The 19,847-nt window shown below is 39.7% G+C and overlaps 2 protein-coding genes across 4 annotated transcripts in view; one reads left to right on the top strand and one right to left on the bottom strand.

The window, feature by feature from the left end:
• LOC115225437 (adhesion G-protein coupled receptor G6-like) overlaps nt 1–19,847 on the bottom strand; it is a 176,499-nt gene that overhangs the window by 85,170 nt on the left and 71,482 nt on the right. The window lies entirely within an intron of this gene.
• LOC118768115 (zinc finger protein 271-like) lies at nt 9,072–17,064 on the top strand. Its single transcript, XM_036513972.1, has 3 exons — nt 9,072–9,181; nt 14,707–15,852; nt 16,281–17,064. The coding sequence occupies exon 2, from the start codon at nt 15,064–15,066 to the stop codon at nt 15,847–15,849; it is 786 nt and encodes a 261-aa protein (XP_036369865.1). The 5' UTR covers nt 9,072–9,181; nt 14,707–15,063; the 3' UTR covers nt 15,850–15,852; nt 16,281–17,064.

Below are 19,847 nucleotides of genomic sequence, written 5' to 3'. Positions count from 1 at the left end.
TAGGTATGTGTATGTATGTAGATGTATATATACATGTGCGTGTGTGTCTGTATATATATATATATATATATAATTATAATAAAGGTTATTTACAACAAGTTGCTTAAACCACCAACTTGTTGCAAATAACCCTTTATTATAATTATATATATTTTTTACCGAATATGGTCCTTTCCATACCGAAAGTCTACGAGGTGAAATTTATTGATTTTATTAATTATATTTCACCCTTTATATGTATTGTATATATATATATATATATATATATCTATATATATATTATATATATATATATATATATATTATATATATATATATATATAATAGGGAATAAATCCAAACTTACAGGGAAAAATTAGATTTAGGATTATATATATATATATATATATATATATATATGCGTGTGTGTACGTGTGTATGTATGTGTGTGTGTGTACATGTAAGTTAGCAGTTAGGCAAAAGGTAAAGAAACAATAAACAGAAGGCTTCAATCACATACAGTATTCAGTTTGAGTAAAACACTTCGATTTGCTGCGATAACAAACCTCTAGGTCACTGACCAAAGACAAAATATGAGAGAATAAAACTGTACGCACACAGATACATACGCACACATACATCTGTGTGCATGTGTGTGTTTGTGTGCGAGTAAGTGTGAGGCGGAGATTTCTTGGGATGTTAAGCAGAAAAGTCTCTAATTTCATTTGTTCTCAAATGCAATAAAGTTTACAAAGTTTTATATAGTGTATGATTTTATACAATTATATAATGCCTACGCATATGTATGTACGAACACACACGCACACGCACGCACACGCACGTGTTTGCGAATGTGTGTGCGTTTCTATGTGTCTATATGTGGGATGGTCACCATATTGATAAGATACAAAAGATATTCACAATTGTGCAATGAATTACGTCTCAAACCTATCGAAATACCCAAGCATATATTCTATTGAGCAACGAGTGTTGCGGTAGGAGTTGAGGCGTGAATGCAAAAGGATTATATATCATAATCATCATAATCATTGCGACAGTATGTATATATACATATCTATATATATAAAACTGTAGTTGTGTGAGTGTCTGTCCCCTTCGATTTAGATTCCTAACTACTCTTACATTTTGCGGTGCAGTTTAACCAAATTCGGGTATCTTATAGTCGTGATTAATATCGAGCCCGTCTGAGTAATAGCGCGCATCTACGATGAGTCTACGATTTTAAAAATAATTTAACATCATTTTTTATTCCATTTTAATGCATAATTTTTCGTGTGTCGATGGCGGCGGAGTTGGCGTCCACGCTCACAGCTGCACCTGTGGGGAAGGGAGTGTAAGGAAATCAACGTCGTAAAGCGTTGTCAAGGAGACCAGCGTTCTTTTAGAACAACGACTTCATGGCTTGAAGACACCAAAACAGAACTGGCTAAGAAAGCCCGAATTGGCATCTATAAGGGAAGTAACTCTCTAAAAATGCTTATATAGTTATTTCCCTTACAAACCCTTACAAAGGGTAAAATTAATTAATTAAGAAGTAATCAATAATTTCACCAAGTAGAATTCGGTATGAAAAAAGGACCATTTCACGGTAAACTTAAGTAATACTTATTAATAAGGGTTCAGCAAATCTTTGCTGAACCCTCATTAATGTGACCGCGTGTGTACCGTTGGCGATTTTTTTTTCCTCTGTCTTCCCTTCTCTGGATCTTTCCTGTTCCTATGTTTCCGACGAAGAGCTCCGCTCGAAACATTAAACCCTCCTTCTTTCCTTCTTTCCTGAGCGTCCAATAATACTGTATTTGTTCCACGTCCTCGCGTTGTTGTCCTTTTTTTTATTTTCCTAAAATTTTCGTTGCGTCTTGCAACCGTTTCAATAGTTTTTGACTCTGTCCCTTATTTACACTGCGCTCCCTTTTGCTTGTTTGTGCGCATGTGTGGGGGTCAGTGGGTCAGAATGTGTGTGTGCCTATACATGCATGCATGTACGTTTGTATGTATGTGTGTGTGTTTGCATGTTTATGTATGTATATATGTGTGTGTATGCATATGTATATATGTATGTGTGTGCATCTGTATGTATGTATCCTGCATATTCATGTGTGTGCATGTCTGTGTGTGTGTATTTTCTATGTATGTGTGTGTGTGTGAGCATGTGTTTGTATATGTATGCACCTCCGTCTCCTTGTGTGTGCATGTCTGTGTGTGTGCGTGTTATGTAACTATGTACCATGTGTGTATGTATGGATGTGTATCTTTATATGTGTATGTTTGTTTGTGTGTGTATGCGTGTGTGCATTTCAGTGTTTGCAACATGCCACCGCTTGACAGCAGCTGTCGGTGTGTTTACGCCCCCATCGTATCGCGATTGAGCAAAGAGATTAAGTATCAGCCTTACTAAGAAAGGACAAAAAAGAAAAACAAACAAGTACGGCGGTAGATTTATTCGACTAAAAATTCTTCAGGCGGTGCCACAGCATGGCCGCAGTGTATTGCCTGAAACAAGTTCGAGATAAAAGAGAATACTTTGTTGTTTTTTCTCCCTGAAACACTGTCTGAGATTCTGTGTATATAAATTTCTTTACTACCCACAATGGGCTGAACACAGAGGGGACAAACAAGGACAGGCAAAGGGATTAAGTCGATTACATCGACCCCAGTGCGTAACTGGTACTTAATTTAATCGGCCGTGAGCTGGCATAACCGTTAGCACCCTGGGCGAAATGCGTGGCCGTATTTCGTCTGCCGTTACGTTCTGAGTTCAAATCCGCCAAGGTCGACTTTGCCTTTCATCCTTTCGGGGTCGATAAATTAAGAACCAGTTACGCACTGGGGTCGATGGAATCGACTTAATCCCTTTGTCTGTCCTTGTTTGTCTCCTCTGTGTTTAGCCCCTTGTGGGTAGTAAAGTAATAGGTACTTAATTTAATCGACCCCGAAAGGATGAAAGGCAAAGTCGACCTCGGCGGAATTTGAACCCAGAACACTTAACGGCAGACGAAATACGGCTAGGCATTTCGCCCGGCGTGCTAACGTTTCTGCCAGCTCGCGGTTACCAACAGACAATAAAATTATTTACGAATAAAGGGATGTAATAAGAGTTACTGTCCGTGTTTTTTGGGGGGTTTTTTTCTGGTGAATGCGCACTAGTTCTGTTTATAGTTCCCTTTCATTTTGCTTTATTTTGTTTCTCCGTTATTTTCGTTCTTCGACATTCGGAAACTCATAATATTTTGCTTTATAAAGTGTAGTCAATCTATTTCTTTCGGTCGCGAATTAACCGAAGCTAAAGTCTGATCGCATAAATTGAAACCTGTAAAGATATGTGCTTTGTACGAAACTCTCAATATTATTATAAATGAAAAAAAAAATAATCCATTCATTTCTTTTATCAGCAAATATTCGGAGCCTTAGTACATTTAGTCATTTGCCTTTCCGAGTTTGTGTTTGAAAATACCTTTTTTTGATTTAGATTCCGGTTCAATTGCGCCATGATTCAAAACGATCTCTTTCGCTCCCTCTCTCTGTGTATAGGTGTGTGTGTGTATGTGTGTGTGTGTGTGTGTGTGTGTGTGTGTATTTTAATTTTATTGAATTCTCGTTCGAGTATCTGTTTCTTTACTACCCACAAAGGGCTAAACATAGAGGAGACAAACAAGGAGAGACAAACGGATTAAGTCGATTACATCGACCCCAGTGCGTAACTGCTACTTAATTTATCGACCCCGAAAAGATGAAAGGCTAAGTCGACCTCGGCGAAATTTGAACTCAGAACGTAGCAGCGGACGAAATACCTATTTCTTCATTACCCACGAGGGACTAAAAACAGAGGGGAAAACAAGGACAGACAAACGGATTAAGTCGATTACATCGACCCCAGTGCGTAACTGATACTTATTTAATCGACCCCGAAAGGATGAAAGGCAAAGTCGACCTTGGCGGAATTTGAACTCACAACGTAACGGCAGACGAAATACCTATTTCTTTACTACCCACAAGGGGCTAATCACAGAGAGGACAAACAAGGACAGACAAACGGATTAAGTCGATTACATTGACCCCAGGGCTTAACTGGTACTTAATTTATTGACCCCGAAAGGATGAAAGGCTCGACCTCGGCGGAATTTGAACTCAGAAATTAGCGACGGTCGAAATACTGCGAAGCACTTCGCCCGGCGTGCTAACATCCCTGCCAGTTCCGCCAACACAAATGAGATTTATTTACTGCGGAATTATTACCTGGACCGTCACTATGGTGACGAAATAAACCACAAAACTGTAGCAAATTATAAAGTATCAGCTTTCCCTTTTGGAGCCTTTCATAAAATAAATCCCTTGTAAGTGTTCATTAACACGTTTTTTGTGGTGTCTGAATTCTTTCATATCTAAACACTCCTAGTTTTCTATAATTTACATCGTAATCCATTTATGACCCTCTCATCTGATGTACAATCATTGAATTGAGACTTTATTTTTCATTCGACTCTCTTCTTTACTTCCTTTGCTGTCTCTGACTGTTGACCTGGTCAGTCACAGCTGAGCTACGGCTAAACAGGAGTATTAAGCCACCGAGAAACCCTTTAGAACAATGGTTTTCAACCAGGGTTCCGCGGAACCTTAGGGTTCCGCCAGTACAGTGCAGGAGTTCCGCAATAAGTTACAAAACTGCTAAAATCGGCAGTAATTTTTAATTCTCCTGTGCAGATATGTGTGCATAAGACTATTAAATTATTGCACAGGGGTTCCTCGAGCCAGTGGAATGTTTCCTTTTGGGTTCCGCTCCAGCAAAAAGTTTGAAAAGCACTGCATTAGATAATGTACTCCTAGATACACTATGCCTGAATAAAAGATGGAATGGTCACAGCTGGAATATCTGGGCATACATCTGTTAGATCTAGACTGACCCGGGGCTGAACAGCAACAACAGCCAGTAATACTATCTACAATATTATACATAAGATCAGTGGTTTTCAACCAGGGTTCCGCGGAACCTTAGGGTTCCGCAAGAAGTTACAAAACTGTTAAAATCGGCAGTAATTTTTAATTCTCCTGTGCAGATATGTGTGCATAAGACTATTAAATTATTGCACAGGGGTTCCTCGAGCCAGTGGAATGTTTCCTTTTGGGTTCCGCTCCAGCAAAAAGTTTGAAAATCACTGCTTTAGAAAGTTGCTCCGTCTGCTAGAGATAGATTTACACTCACACTTTACTGTATTGTAAAAGTGTTATCGTCAATTTCTTTGTAGTTTTACACGAAAGGTTTTAGACATTATAGAGGTGTAGCTGAGGTCTGTAAATATGTAGACAACACATGATACAACCGTGTTTCGTGGTCTGCTACCACAACAGCTCCTTTATAGGATCCAGTTAGCTCAAGACATCATCAGGAAGAACCACGTCCGGTTTCGGCCCCTACCCCTCTACCGTTTTGACGTGGCGTGACCCCCCATCTTCCGGGTGTGTGTTCAGCTCTGGTGTTGGGTGCATGTCTTCTTCCTTCTGTTCCCTGGCCTCTTCGATGTATCGTCAGCGAGTGTCAGCCGGTGACTGTTTGACTTGTCAAATTTTACCCTTTAAATACCTGCCGCTAGGCTCCAGCAGGCAGGCCCAGCAAGTTGTCACGTGACACTGTCTCACCTTTACTGACTAGTGAAGGCGCGTAGTTTTCAAGATAAATTCCAGTTGTTCACATTAATGTTTGTAACCTCCGTAAATCCTCGAGTATAATACGTAGGGGATTTTTAACGGGCTGTACCTCTGAAAAACCTAAACCTTGTGTATAATACGCACCCCTTCTCTAACTTGAGTCAAGGAGGTCTATATAAAATGTATACGGTAACGTCCTTTATTAGTATTGTATATATATCATAATGCAAACGTGTAGCTTTTTTTGTGCATTTTGTTTGCAGAAAATAAAGAAATAACAGTAATAACGTTTAATAAATGTTGATTACTGCAAGTTATGGATGATTCTTTTATGACTTCATTGCTTTCAGGCTTAGCTTAAGGTATTTTCACGCCCGACATCACAAATTGCGTCTGAATAAGCATTGCCGGACAGCAAATAGAGACTCGGACATTGCTTAGAAAATAATCTTCATTTTTAACCTCGTATATAGTACGCACTAGGGATTTTGACCTTTAAATTTTGGGGGGAAAATGCGGATTATACTCGAGGATTTACGGTACACACAATCAGTAGAGAAATGTATTGAAATTTCCCCAGCTAAATTTCAATTGTTTGACTCTCTTCTCTAGCTTATACAGTTTCTCTGTTATTGCTGGATATCGGATGATATTAACACTTTCTCTTTTACCTCGACTCTCTCTTTTACTCTTTTACTTGTTTCAGTCATTTGACTGCGGCCATGCTGGAGCACTGCCTTTAATCGAGCAACTCGACCCCGGGACTTATTCCTTGTAAGCCCAGTACTTATTCTATCGGTATCTTTTGCTGAACCGCTAAGTGACGGGGACATAAACACACCAGCATCGATAGTCAAGCAATGCTAGGGGGACAAACACAGACACACAAACACACGCACGCATACATATACATATATACGACGGGCTTCTTTCAGTTTCCGTCTACTAAATCCACTCACAAGGCTTTGGTCGGCCCGAGGCTATAGCAGAAGACGCTTGCCCAAGATGCCACGCAGTGGGACTGAACCCGGAACCATGTGGTTGGTAAGCAAGCTACTTACCACACAGCCACTCCTGCGCCTATCGTTAATTTTATCGACTTCGAAAGATTAAATGAAATGGTGGTACTACTTAAGAAGAGTGGTCCTGGTGCGTGCACTCGCGTACATGCGCATCCGCGCTAGCTAGTCGTGACTAGTCGATCCGTACTCTGTATTTGTTTTATTTACTTTGTGTAAAAAAATTATTTATTTTGTGTTTTATTTACTTCGCTAGGTAGTCGTTGTAGGATCGACTAGTCACGACTAGCTATCGCGGATGCGCGAGTACACGAGTGCGCGCACCGGGACCACTCTTCTTAAATAGTACTCTTTTACTTGTTTCAGTCATTTGACTGTGGCCATGCTGGAGCACCGCCTTTCGTCGAGCAAATCGACCCCGGGACTTATTCTTTGTAAGACCAGTACTTATTCTATCGATCTCTTTTGCCAAACCGCTAAGTGACGGGGACGTAAACACACCAGCGTCGGTTGTCAAGCAATGCTAGGGGGACAAACACACAAACACAGACACATACATGTATATATATATATACATATATACGACAGGCTTCTTTCAGTTTCCGTCTACCAAAGCCACTCACAAGGCATTGGTCGGCCCGAGGCTATAGCAGAAGACACTTGCCCAAGATGCCACGCAGTGGGACTGAACCCGGAACCATGTGGCTGGTTAGCAAGCTACTTACCACACAGCCACTCCTGCGCCTATATATACATATATACGACAGGCTTCTTTCAGTTTCCGTCTACCAAACCCACTCACAAGGTTTTGGTCGGCCCGGGGCTATAGCAGAAGACACTTGCCCAAGATGCCACGCAGTGGGACTGAACCCGGAACCATGTGGCTGGTTAGCAAGCTACTTACCACACAGCCTGAAATGGTTTATACAGAACAGGTGTTATATTGTTTTTTTATAAATCTATAATAGAATAACTGTGAAATATTTTTTCTGAACTGAAATTAACCGTAAAATATCTCTTTTTCACTGGCAGAAATGTATACAAGACAATTTTGAACTCTACTTGAAATTTTATCACGGAGGAGTTTGCCACAGTTATAGATACTAGGGTTATAATTATGGGTGACAATTTCATACGACACCGCTAGGGAAAATGGGAGTTTTTCGTAGCGGTGTCAAATGAAAATGTCACCCATAATTATGATCCTAGTATCGATCTATTGCATTTCAACTATTTTAAGATTTAGGGTTAGGGTTACGGGTGGGGGAAGGGTATCTTTTTTCCTTCACAAATGTAAATAAACCCAATCTGGTTCTTAAACGAGGGACATATTAATGACGCACAGAATGCTTTCACCTCAATGGACGGTCAGCGATTGGTTAAAAGTGCCGAAATGCAAGAAATTAAAGACGAAATATCTTACAAACTATAGAATTTTCTCAATAAAGCCAAGAGAAAATGATGTTTTATAAACACATTCTACCAGTATACAAAGTTTAAAATTTTTTAGTTACCTAGAAATTATGTTACAAAGATACCCTTCCCTCCACCCCTAACCCTAACCCTAAAACAGATTGAAATGCACTAGATAGATACTAGGGTCATAATTATGGGTGACATTTTCATTTGACACCGCTACGAAAAAACTGCCGTTTAAACCGAAAAGATAAAAAAAGATACCCTTCCCCCCACCCCTAACCCTAAAACAGATTGAAATGCAATAGATCGATACTAGGGTCATAATTATGGGTGACAATTTCATATGACACACTAGAAAAAACTGCCGTTCAAACCGAAAAGATCAAAAAAAAGATACCCTTCCCCCACCCCTAACCCTAAAACAGATTGAAATGAAATAGATCGATCCTAGGGTCATAATTATGGGTGACAATTTCATATGACACACTAGAAAAAACTGCCGTTCAAACCGAAAAGATCCCAAAAAAGATACCCTTCCCCCTAACCCTAACCCTAAAACAGATTGAAATGCAATAGATCGATACTAGGGTCATAATTATGGGTGACAATTTCATATGACACCGCTAGAAAAAACTGCCGTTCAAACCGAAAGATCCTAATTTTTTTTAAACAAAGTAAATAAAACACGAAGTAAACAGTTTTTTTTTTAACGAAGTAAATAAAGCAAAACCACAAAGTAAGGATCGACTAGTCACGACTAGCTTGCGTGTGTACGCGAGTGCGCGCATCGGGACCACTCTTCTTAAATAGTACCTTCATTGATTATATATTGCTAGAAATTTTTTTTTAATTACAGTATATTTAAACAACGTGTATTTTAAGTCTAAATTTTCAGAAATAATGTTTTGTTGTTTGTGTAACAGCTTCTCTGCAGAAATTGAAGCCATTTCGTTATTTGTGTTTCCGAGTCGGGTTTTATAATTTCTGTTGTCAAATATCACTTCCGGGTTGTTCGCGCCATAAAATTCGTGTCTTTTGTTGATCAAGGAAAGATTTTTGGATAGAATCGCTTCAAATACGGGTTTATATACTAATAAAAGGTAAGATATATACACTATTATATATTATTTACTTAAATTTAGGTGGAAATTGATAATTGGAAACCTTTAAATGTTTCTGATCGATATTTCTATTTACTATAACTAATTATCTTTAATTAATAATTAGGGCGATCTTCGCTTTAATTAGATAAAAGTAAAAATAATTCTCGTTAGTATTCGACGGATCTCAGCAATGAACCACAAAGTTTATTTCGAAATAGTTCCAGAAAGTATTTAAAAGATATTTGTGTTATGATGAAGATGTGTTGACCGTCTTTGTACAGATTAAAGGAAACGATATCGTAGAGACCCACGGGGGTAAATTCAGGCCCCACAATTACCATCGGGGTCATTAATTAGTAAGACGGACACTCTACGCTTCGAATGATCGCATGCAACACCCTTAAGTGTGGCCCTGTGTTTTTATCTCTGATACAAGTGCTGCGATGTTATTACTAATCACCATTGGCCAAGGAAGATTTAGCTGTTGTTTCCAGCACATCACATGACCACCTTCGTCGTTTCATTGTCCCTCTCACATTCAAAGACGTTTTTCATTATTTTTTTCGGTATTTCCTCTGCCATTACGTTCTGAGTTCAAATTCCGCCAAGGTCGACTTTGCCTTTCATCCTTTCGGGGTCGATAAATTAAGTACCAGTTACACACTGGGGTCGATATAATCGGCTTAATCCATTTGTCCTTGTTTGTCCCCTCTGTGTTTAGCCCCTTGTGGGTAGTAAAGAAATAGGTATTTCGTCTGTCGTTATGTTCTGAGTTCAAATTCCGCCGAGGTCGACTTTGCCTTTCATCCTTTCGGGGTTGATAAATTAAGTACCAGTTACGCACTGGAGTCGATATAATCAACTTAATCCCTTTGTGTGTCCTTGTTTGTCCCCTCTGTGTTTAGCCCCTTGTGGGTAGTAAAGAAATAAGCCCGTTGTGTAAATGTGTATATATATATATGTGTGTGTGTGTATGTTTGTGTGTCTGTGTTTGTCCCCCTAGCATTGCTTGACAACCGATGCTGGTGTGTTTACGTCCCCGTCACTTAGCGGTTCGGCAAAAGAGACCGATAGAATAAGTACTGGGCTTACAAAGAATAAATCCCGGGGTCGATTTGCTCGACTAAAGGCGGTGCTCCAGCATGGCTGCTGTCAAATGACTGAAACAAGTAAAAGAGTAAAAGAGAGAGAGTTATGGAATTTGCTATAAAACCATTCCAAGTGTGTAGATTACGATTTTATCAGAATTTATAATGAAAAAAATGTTCGCGGGGACGCACACGCATCATATGTATATCTACAAAATGAAACTTGATATTGTGAAAAAGTTTGTGATGTCTGTTAGTCCATAGCTGGCTACCCGCATGGTTCTTGGTCTCAAGAATTTGTCTTATGAAGAAAGGCCGAAGACGCTTGACCTTTATTCTCTAGAAAAACGCCACTGCTCATTCTTGCTCATAACATCATAAGCGGAAAGTGTAACCTCTCGAAAGAGCTGTTCTTCACTCCTGCTCCAGAGCGTCGGCTGCGGGGTCACTCCGAAAAGCTCTATCTGCGACGATTTCATCTCAATTGAAGGAGAGCGGGCTTTCTCCATCCGGGTTGCGGATCCATGGAATAAGCTGCCGGACGAGATGGTGAAGATGCCGACGACCGCTCGGTTCAAAGTCTCTCTTGACCAGAAATGGCCTGAACTCTTTACATGAACACCCTCCCTGTACATAACTCCATGTCCCCCTACATGGCCTTGCTTTTTGCTTTTTGAGCCAAAAAATTAACTAACTAACTAACGTACGTGTGTATGGCCTTTATTTTTGTTTCACAGGCATAGCAGTGTGTTCTTTCGAACCACATGGTTCTGGGTTCAGTCCTACTGGGAGGTACCTCAGGCAAGTGTCTTTTCTATAGCCTCAGACCGACTGAAGACTTATACTCTTACTCTTTACTCTCTTTTACTTGTTTCAGTCAGTTGACTGCGGCCATACTGGAGCACCGTCTTTTAGTCGAGCAAATCGACCCCGGGACTTATTCTTTTGTAAGTCCAGTACTTATTCTATCGGTCTCTTTTGCCGAACCACTAAGTGACGGGGACATAAACACACCAGCATCAGTTGTCAAGCAATGCTAGTGTGACAAACACAGACACACAAACATACACACACACACTTATATATATATATACATTTATACAACGGGCTTCTTTCAGTTTCCGTCTACCAAATCCACTCACAAGGCTTTGGTTGGCCCAAGGCTATAGCAAAAAACACTTGCCCAAGGTGAGTGGGATTGAACCCGGAACCATGTTGTTGGTAAGCAAGCTACTTACCACACAGCCACTCCTGCACCTTATAAGTGGATTTGAGGTTTTATTGAGACTCTTACTTAACAGTATCTGATGAAGACCCATTTTTCTAAAAGATATGAAGAAACAAAGTAGGTTCATGTGAATTTTCTGAAACTCCTCTCTCCAGTTCCAGAAAATATTTTTCACAAATTCTGCTATAATTAGAATTTTCACCAGGTGATTGAGAGAAGGGTTGGCATCTGGATTATATGCAGGCTATCCCAGCAACTCCAAACTCAGTTTTCACTGCTTTCAGTTTAGCTTAACCCTTTAGTGTTTAAACCGGCCATATCTGGCTCAAATATTCTACAAACTGGCCAGATCCAGCCTCTCACACCTAACCTACATTGATAGTCTAAAAATAAACAATCACATCATTGAAACCCCAAAGCTATAAAATAATGCTTGATTAATTCAAAACAATTTGAGTGAAAAAGTATTACATTTAACAGAGTAATCTGAACACTAAAGGGTTAAACTGGTGACTGTAGACCCCTTTTCCAGGTAATGTTCCCTTTTGCTTCCCAAGAAATGTCTATCATCACTATTTTCTGCAGAAGGTTCAGTCTTGAATTTCTCCTTCACTGGTGATTACCAGTGTTTCCCCTCCATACTCTGGCTCAAAGTAATGGACCCAGGTTTCATCTCCTCTCACCAAAAAATGCTTTGCCCTCATCGCTGTAGCAGTCAAGTAAGGGTTGACAGATTTCCACATGATTGCATTTGGTAAGGTCTTTTGGCCCCCGTTTCACACAGGGTTTATGAATGTGAAGCTTGTCATGGATGATTTCATATGCAGAACCATGACTAATTCGCAAAGAACATACCACTTCATGGATGGTCGCTCTCAAAAACAAAACAGTATGTGGAGGCACATGGCCTATTGGTTAGAGCAGCAGACTCGCAGTCGAGGGATCACGGGTTCAAATCTCAGACCGGGCAATGTGTGTGTTTATGAGCGAAACACCTAAGCTCCACGTGGCTCTGGCAGAAGGTAATGGTGAACTTCCTCCTGCATCTTGCAGCTTACCTGTGATGGACCAGTGTCCCGTCCAGGTGGGGAACTTATACACCAAAGAAACCAGGAAACCGGCCCTTATGAGCCAGGAATGGCTCAAGAAGGAACAAAAAAAAAAACAGTCTCTCAAACTTGTTGAATCTCTATGTTAGTGGTGGAGGTTGAGGGACCCCTTGTTCCCACTCCATGATGCTTGTCCAGCCCTTTTTAAACTTCTTGATCTTCTCATACATACTTCTACATGGTGGGGTGCTGGGCCCATATTGTAAAAATGAATTTCATCACCTGACATCCCTTCAGACCACAGAAATCAGATCATTGATCTTTGTTATGCCTTGGTACACACTGCCAGCAGCACAGCGATCTTTACTCTTTAACACAAAGAAAACTGGAGCAATCACGGTCAAACTTTAGTTACGTAACCAGAAGAGTCCCGACTTTTTGTAATGTAAATCTTTAAAAGTATTTTGCAAAACTTGTACTTGATGCAATCACAATATTTGAAGACAGATTTTCTTTAAAATTATTCTATTGGGTTGTCCAGAAAGTTTGTGCCGATTTATATTAGCTTACATTTTGACTTATTTTAGAACATGGTTGAGTCCATAAAATAGGATTTGACTACACCTCCATTTAGAGCACAGTTTAAGCTATTTTTTCGTGGAAGAAGGTTTATGTTCCTATAACCTGTGTTAATTCTGTAACCCTTTAAAATGGAAGATAAGAAAGTTCATTTTCGGCACTTGATGTTTTTTCTTTTTCCGTAAAGGGAAAAATGCCTCACTAGCAATCAAAGAAATATGCGCAGTTTACGGTGATGTTTCTTTATCCGAAAGAACTGTACGGAAGTGGTTCGCAAGGTTCTGAGCTGGAGATTGTAGCCTTATTGATAAAGAGCGATCAGGCAGACCATCCACTACAGATGATGACCAAATCAAGTCATTAATTGAGAATGACCTTCATTGCACAACCTATCAAAATCTGTTGTTCATGAGCACCTGGTAAAGCTTGAGTACACAAATTGCTACGATGTTTGGGTACCACATGAGTTGAGTGAGAAGAACCTTTTGGATCGCATTTCCATCTGTGATTCGCTTTATAAACAGAATGAAAATGCACCTTTTTTTAAAGCAAATTGTGACAGGTGATGAGAAATGGATTATCTACCGAAATGTTCAGAGAAAGTGATCCTGGAGTAAGCGACATGAGCCACCCTTAGCTACCCCAAAAGTGGGTCTTCACCCTAAAAAAGACTTGCTTTGTGTCTGGTGGGATTGGAAAGGAATTCTGTACTATGAGCTTCTCCCAAGTAACCAGACAATTAATTCTGAGAAATACTGTACACAACTGGATGAGTTAAAAGTAGCAATTCAAGAGAAATGTCCAGAATTGGCCAACAGGAAGGGTGTTGTTTTCCAACATGATAATGCAAGACCGCACGTTTCTTTGGGAACCAGACAAAAATTGCTGCGGCTTGGCTGGGATGTGTTACCCCACCCTCCATATTCACCAGATATTGCTCCTTCGGATTTCCACTTATTCAGGTCTCTGCAGAATAGTCTTAATGGTAAAAATTTCAATTCTTTGGATGACGTAAAAAGATACCTTGATGAATTCTTTGCCATGAAACCCCCTCAACTCTGGGAAGAGGGTATTTTCAAGTTAAAGGAAAGATGGAGATGCATATTGCAACAAAATGGTTCATATTTGGTTGATTAAAAATGTAATGGCAAGTATTTATTGACCTTTTTCTTTCCTTTAAAAATCGGCAAGAACTTTCCGGACAACCCAATAAACATTTTAGAAACACTGAATGACATGAACGTTTTGTGTAGTTTTGTTTTTTTAAGATTTTTTGAATAATAAATAATTTTTACAAAAATCTTTTCCAATATAATATAGACCCACACTTGGGCCTTTTCTCACTTTCTGTCTACCAAATCCACTGAAAAGGCTTTGGTTAACCCAGAGCTGAATTGGCAGACCCAAGGTCTCTCACAGTGGGACTGAACCTGAAACCATTTGGTGTGAAGGAAATTTCTTAAGCACACAGCCATGTCTGCACCAATCTTTATAAAAGTGTAGTAAAATGTCTTCTGTTCTATCTTGATATCTTCGTCATCCTCTCCATCTTACGCTGTCGTTTCTCTATTATCTCAGATCATCCGAAGACACTGGCACCAAAGAATTGTTTGCATCATCATCAGAATCGATCATCTTTTAAATTCCAAAGCAAGATGTTGGAATAAATCGATGAGGAATTCCTGTGAAATATTGCTTCTTAACTGAAATTAATAGCAACATTCCTCTACCACAGTCCGGAGTTTCTATAAATGGATTTTGCTTACAAATTAAAGTTGGTTGGATTTACAAAAGAAACTTGCTGAATCCCCAAGCATCAACGAAGACGACGAAGATGTTTGTAAGAAATGAACTAAAAAAGTTGGAACCATATTTTTGTGAAAGAAGGAAAAGGAATGGTGTTTGATATTTCAATATTTGATTTTTGCTAAAACAATGTCAAGGAAAATAAGGAAATCATATCACTGTGATATCTGTGGTAGATTGTTTTCTCAAAGTGCTGTCTTAACTATACACAAACGTAGTCATACAGAAGAGAAACCATATCACTGTGATATCTGTGATAAATCATTCTCTCAAAGTAGTGGCTTAACTTCTCACAAGCGTAGTCATACAGGAGAGAAACATCATTGCTGTGATATCTGTGGTAAGCCATTCTCTCATAGACATAGCATAACTAGGCATAAACGTATTCATACAGGTGAGAAACCATATCAGTGTGATATCTGTGGTAAATCATTTTCTGCGACAAATTGTTTAGCTTCTCACAAACGTTCTCATACTGGAGAAAAGCCATATCACTGTGACATCTGTGGTAAATCATTCTCTCAAAGTTGTAGCTTAACGTCTCATGAACGTAGTCATACAGGAGAGAAACTGTACTGCTGTCATATCTGTGACAAGTCGTTTTCTCAGAAACATCACATGACTAGACATCAACGTATCCATTCAGGTGAGAAACCATACAGGTGTGATATCTGTGACAAATCATTTGCTGGGAGTAACGACTTGATTAAACACAAACGTATTCACACAGGAGAGAAACCATATCACTGTGATATCTGTGGTAAGGCGTTCTCTCAAGGTTGTAACTTATCTGCTCACCTGCGTACTCATACAGGTGAGAAACCACATCACTGTGATGTCTGTGGTAAATCATTCTCTCGATTTGATAGCTTAACTAAACACAATCGTATTCATACAGGAGAAAAACTACATTAGTGTGTCTCGTTTTTGGATTTGGTTTGCAAGATTCTTTATATGAGTTTGTGTGTTGAAGCATATTCTGTTGTGTCTGGGGAGAGTCATTTTCTTTTTGTGCCTTATGATTCATGACTATTGAAAAGGTTGCAAGACGCAATGAAAATTTTAGGAAAATATATATTTCTTTACTGCCCACAAGGGGCTACACACAGAGGGGACAAACAAGGACAGACGAAGGGATTAAGTCGATTATATCGACCCAGTGCGAAACTGGTTCTTTATTTATCGACCCCAAAAGGATGAAAGGCAAAGTCGACCTTGGCGGAATTTGAACTCAGAACGTAACGACAGACGAAATACCGTTAAGCATTTTGCCCGGTGTGCTACCGGTGAGTGTGTTACATTATGAGGCACAAAATGAAAATGACTCTCCCAAGACACAACAGTAGATTAGTGTGGTAAATCATTGATACGAAAAGGTGATTAACTAAACACATGAATTCTTACAGAAGAGAAGACCATGTCTCTGTGATATCTGGTAAATCATTCTCTTAGAAATATACCATAACTTGTGGGTTCCCCTGTTGTAAACGACAGGCAAGGGCTCTGCAGTTCCTTGCTGAACAGACTGCACAGATGATCTGTTTATTGTGATCAAATGTTTGTGCTGTACATCAGCTCACTTCCTCCATCAAATCAATATTGCTTGACAGATGCAAGGTGTGTCAGTGTGTCACTCATCAGCTATGAAGTGTCTTGCTCAAGAACCCAATGACAAGCCCAGGAATTGAAACCACAGTCAAAAGATTGTGGATGTGACACCCTGGGTACGAAGCCATTCACCCTCACAAATACTGTAACGAGATAGAAATGCATTCATGCGAGAGATCGCTGCCAGATCTGTGGTAAATCATTCTCTCAAGGTTGTAACTTATCTGCTCACAAAACATTTACCTGTGTGATAGAGTATTATTTATGGTGCCTAGAACTAATAATCTGACACCACAAGGTGAGTAAAAGGTATTTAAAGTTTTATGAATGAGGGAAATTGTTGGAAATCTTGTCTCGTGTTCTGGGTAATCTTGTTGCCATTGTATGGAAGATAATTTTCTCTGTTCCTCATTCATTGACAAACACAAACACTCTAACGTCTACAATTGTAAATAAGGAATTTGGATTTCATTATGTAACCATGGTAAAGAGAAATAAATATGAGTTTGGTTGAAATATATTTGATGTATTAAGTTTCTGTAATACTTTCGTTGCTCTGTTGAAATTTACTGCCTTGCAGTTAAGTTTGAAAATATTGCAGAATTTATGGAAGGCGGTGAGCCGGCAGAGTGGTTAGCACGCTGGGCGAAATGCTTAGCTGCATTTCATCTGTCGTTACGTTCTGAGTTCAAATTCCGCCGAGGTCGACTTTGCCTTTCATCCTTTCAGGGTCGATTAAATAAGTACCAGTTATGCACTGGGGTCAATATAATCGACTTAATCCGTTTGTCCTCTCTGTGTTTAGCCCCTTGTGGGTAGTAAAGAAAAAGGTATGAGTTGGACAGTTTGACAAGGATCTGGCAAGCCACATTGAGGTCCGTTCTCAGCTTTGGTAAGGATTCTACAACTGGATGCCATTCCTAATTTATACTTTTCTGCCCGCTTTTTATCATGCCACTGTCAAATATGTTAAGAGGAAGAAAGCGGAGGAGTGGGAAAGAGTAAGGAAGATGCCGGGGTGAGAAGAGAGGGAAAGGAAATAGAAAGATTAATATAGGCACAGGAGTGGCTGTGTGGTAAGTAGCTTGCTTACCAACCACATGGTTCTGGGTTCAGTCCCACTGCGTGGCACCTTGGGCAAGTGTCTTCTACTATAGCCTTGACTGACCAAAGCCTTGTGAGTGGATTTGGTAGACGGAAACTGAAAGCCCGTCGTGTATGTGTATATATATATATATATATATATATATATATATATATGTGTGTGTGTATGTATGTATGTATATAGGCACAGGAGTGGCTGTGTGGTAAGTAGCTTGTTTACCAACCACATGGTTATGGGTTCAGTCCCACTGCGTGGCATCTTGGCAAGTGTGTTCTACTATAGCCTCAGGCCGACCAAAGCCTTGTGAGTGGATTTGGTAGACGGAACTGAAAGAAGCCCGTCGTATATATGTATGTAAGTATGTGTGTGTGTGTATCTGTGTCTCCCCAACATCGTTTGACAACCGATACTGGTGTGTTTACGTCCCTGTAACTTAACGGTTCGGTAAAAGAAACCGATAGAATAAGTACTAGGCTTACAAAGAATAAGTCCTGGGGTCGATTTGCTCGACTAAAAAAAAAAAAAAAAGCGGTGCTCCAGCATGGCCGCAATCAAATGACTGAAACAAGTAAAAGAGTATATGAATACACATGCAAACACAACGTATGTATCATGTTGCATGTTTGTTGATTTGCCTCAGCCTGAATTAGCACTTATTTTGTGTTAATGTCCTTTAAACAGATCAGGGTGCTTATATGCATAAACACATACATACATGCAGAAGTGTGTACAGTCTTCACCTCCAGTCTTGAATGCTCATTTAGTACCAGTCATTCTGGTCAATCAAATATTATATAGGAACGTGGCCGATGCCAGCGCCGCCTTGCTTCTGTGCTGGTGGCACGTAAAAAGTACCAACCGATTGTGGCCGTTGCCAGCCTCCCTTGGCACCTGTGCCGGTGGCACATAAAATGTACCAACCGACCGTGGCCGCTGCCAGCCTCCCCTGGCACGTAAAAAGCACCCACTACACTCATGGAGTGGTTGGCTTTAGGAAAGGCATCCAGCTGTAGAAACACTGCCAGATCAGACTGGAGCCTGGTGCAGCCTCCTGGCTTCGCAGACCCCGGTCGGACTGTCCAACCCGTGCTAGCACGGAAAACGGACGTTAAACGATGATAAATAAGCACCTTTTTGATGTAAATAATTTTTGGTGTTAACATGATCTGATTTGAATTTTTCTTTCTACGGAAGGAAGAGCAAGCCTTCTTCTATCATACTCTCAATTTTGATCAACTTGCGCCGCAAGGGTCTCTGAGAAGATAGTGTTAGTTGAAGGCTACCAAACCTGCCATACACAGACAACTTCACCTTTATATATATATATAGACTAGTAGTATCGCCCGGCATTGCTCGGGTTTATTTCGACCCTTTACAATTGGAATTTTTGAAAAGTAAAAATTTAGCATTATGTAGCTTGTTATTCTCTTTAAGTGAACATTTTTCTGGTTGAAATACACCGAAAAATGCCGACACAGCAGTCAAGAAATCGTAAAAAAATAGGCATTTTCATAGAAAAAAAAGCACCTTTTTGATGTAAATAACTTTTGGTCTTAACATGGTCCGATTTTATTTCTATCTTCTACAGAATGAAGAACAAGCCTTCTATCATACTCTCAATTTTTATCAACTTGCATCGCAGGGTCTCGGAGGAGATAGTGTTAGTGGAAGGCTACCAAACCTGCCATACATAGACAACTCCAGCTTTATATATATAGATGGGTCTCTGCAATTTCACAAACTTACATCTACATAGAAAGATTTGAAAATGTGTCCATCAGTTTTGCAGCACAAATAAACCACAACGATCACAGTTTTGTGATATTTAGTGAATTTCGAAGCTTTAGTTGCGAATGAATCGGAACGAATTGTCAGAGATTCCATTTCTTTTTAGTTTAAAGTTTAAAGGAGACAAACGTTGAATGGCGCACCCACATTTCATACTGGCACATGACATCTACGAAATAAACTAAATTGTGATGTGTGCGCTGCTGCATCCGATCTGAAAGGTTTTCATTTGTAGAACACTTATTACCCTTTCTTTACTGTATTTTGTTTTTAGATGCTCTGTGTTTCTTTCAATTACTTTAAATATAAAAAAGGATTTAGTTATCATTAAGCTAGTGTTAGGAATATAAATTGTGACTAAGGTTTGGTGGAAGATTTTAATTCAAAACTTATGTAAACAAGACATTTGTAC

The sequence above is a fragment of the Octopus sinensis genome, linkage group LG27 (assembly GCF_006345805.1).
Source record: "Octopus sinensis linkage group LG27, ASM634580v1, whole genome shotgun sequence".
Lineage (NCBI taxonomy): Eukaryota > Metazoa > Mollusca > Cephalopoda > Octopoda > Octopodidae > Octopus > Octopus sinensis.
This window is presented reverse-complemented; position numbering and strand designations above follow the sequence as displayed.

Excerpts from the sequence above, each read along its gene's own strand:
- LOC118768115 (XM_036513972.1), top strand. The coding sequence starts at position 15,064 with ATGTCAAGGAAAATAAGGAAATCATATCACTGTGATATCTGTGGTAGA.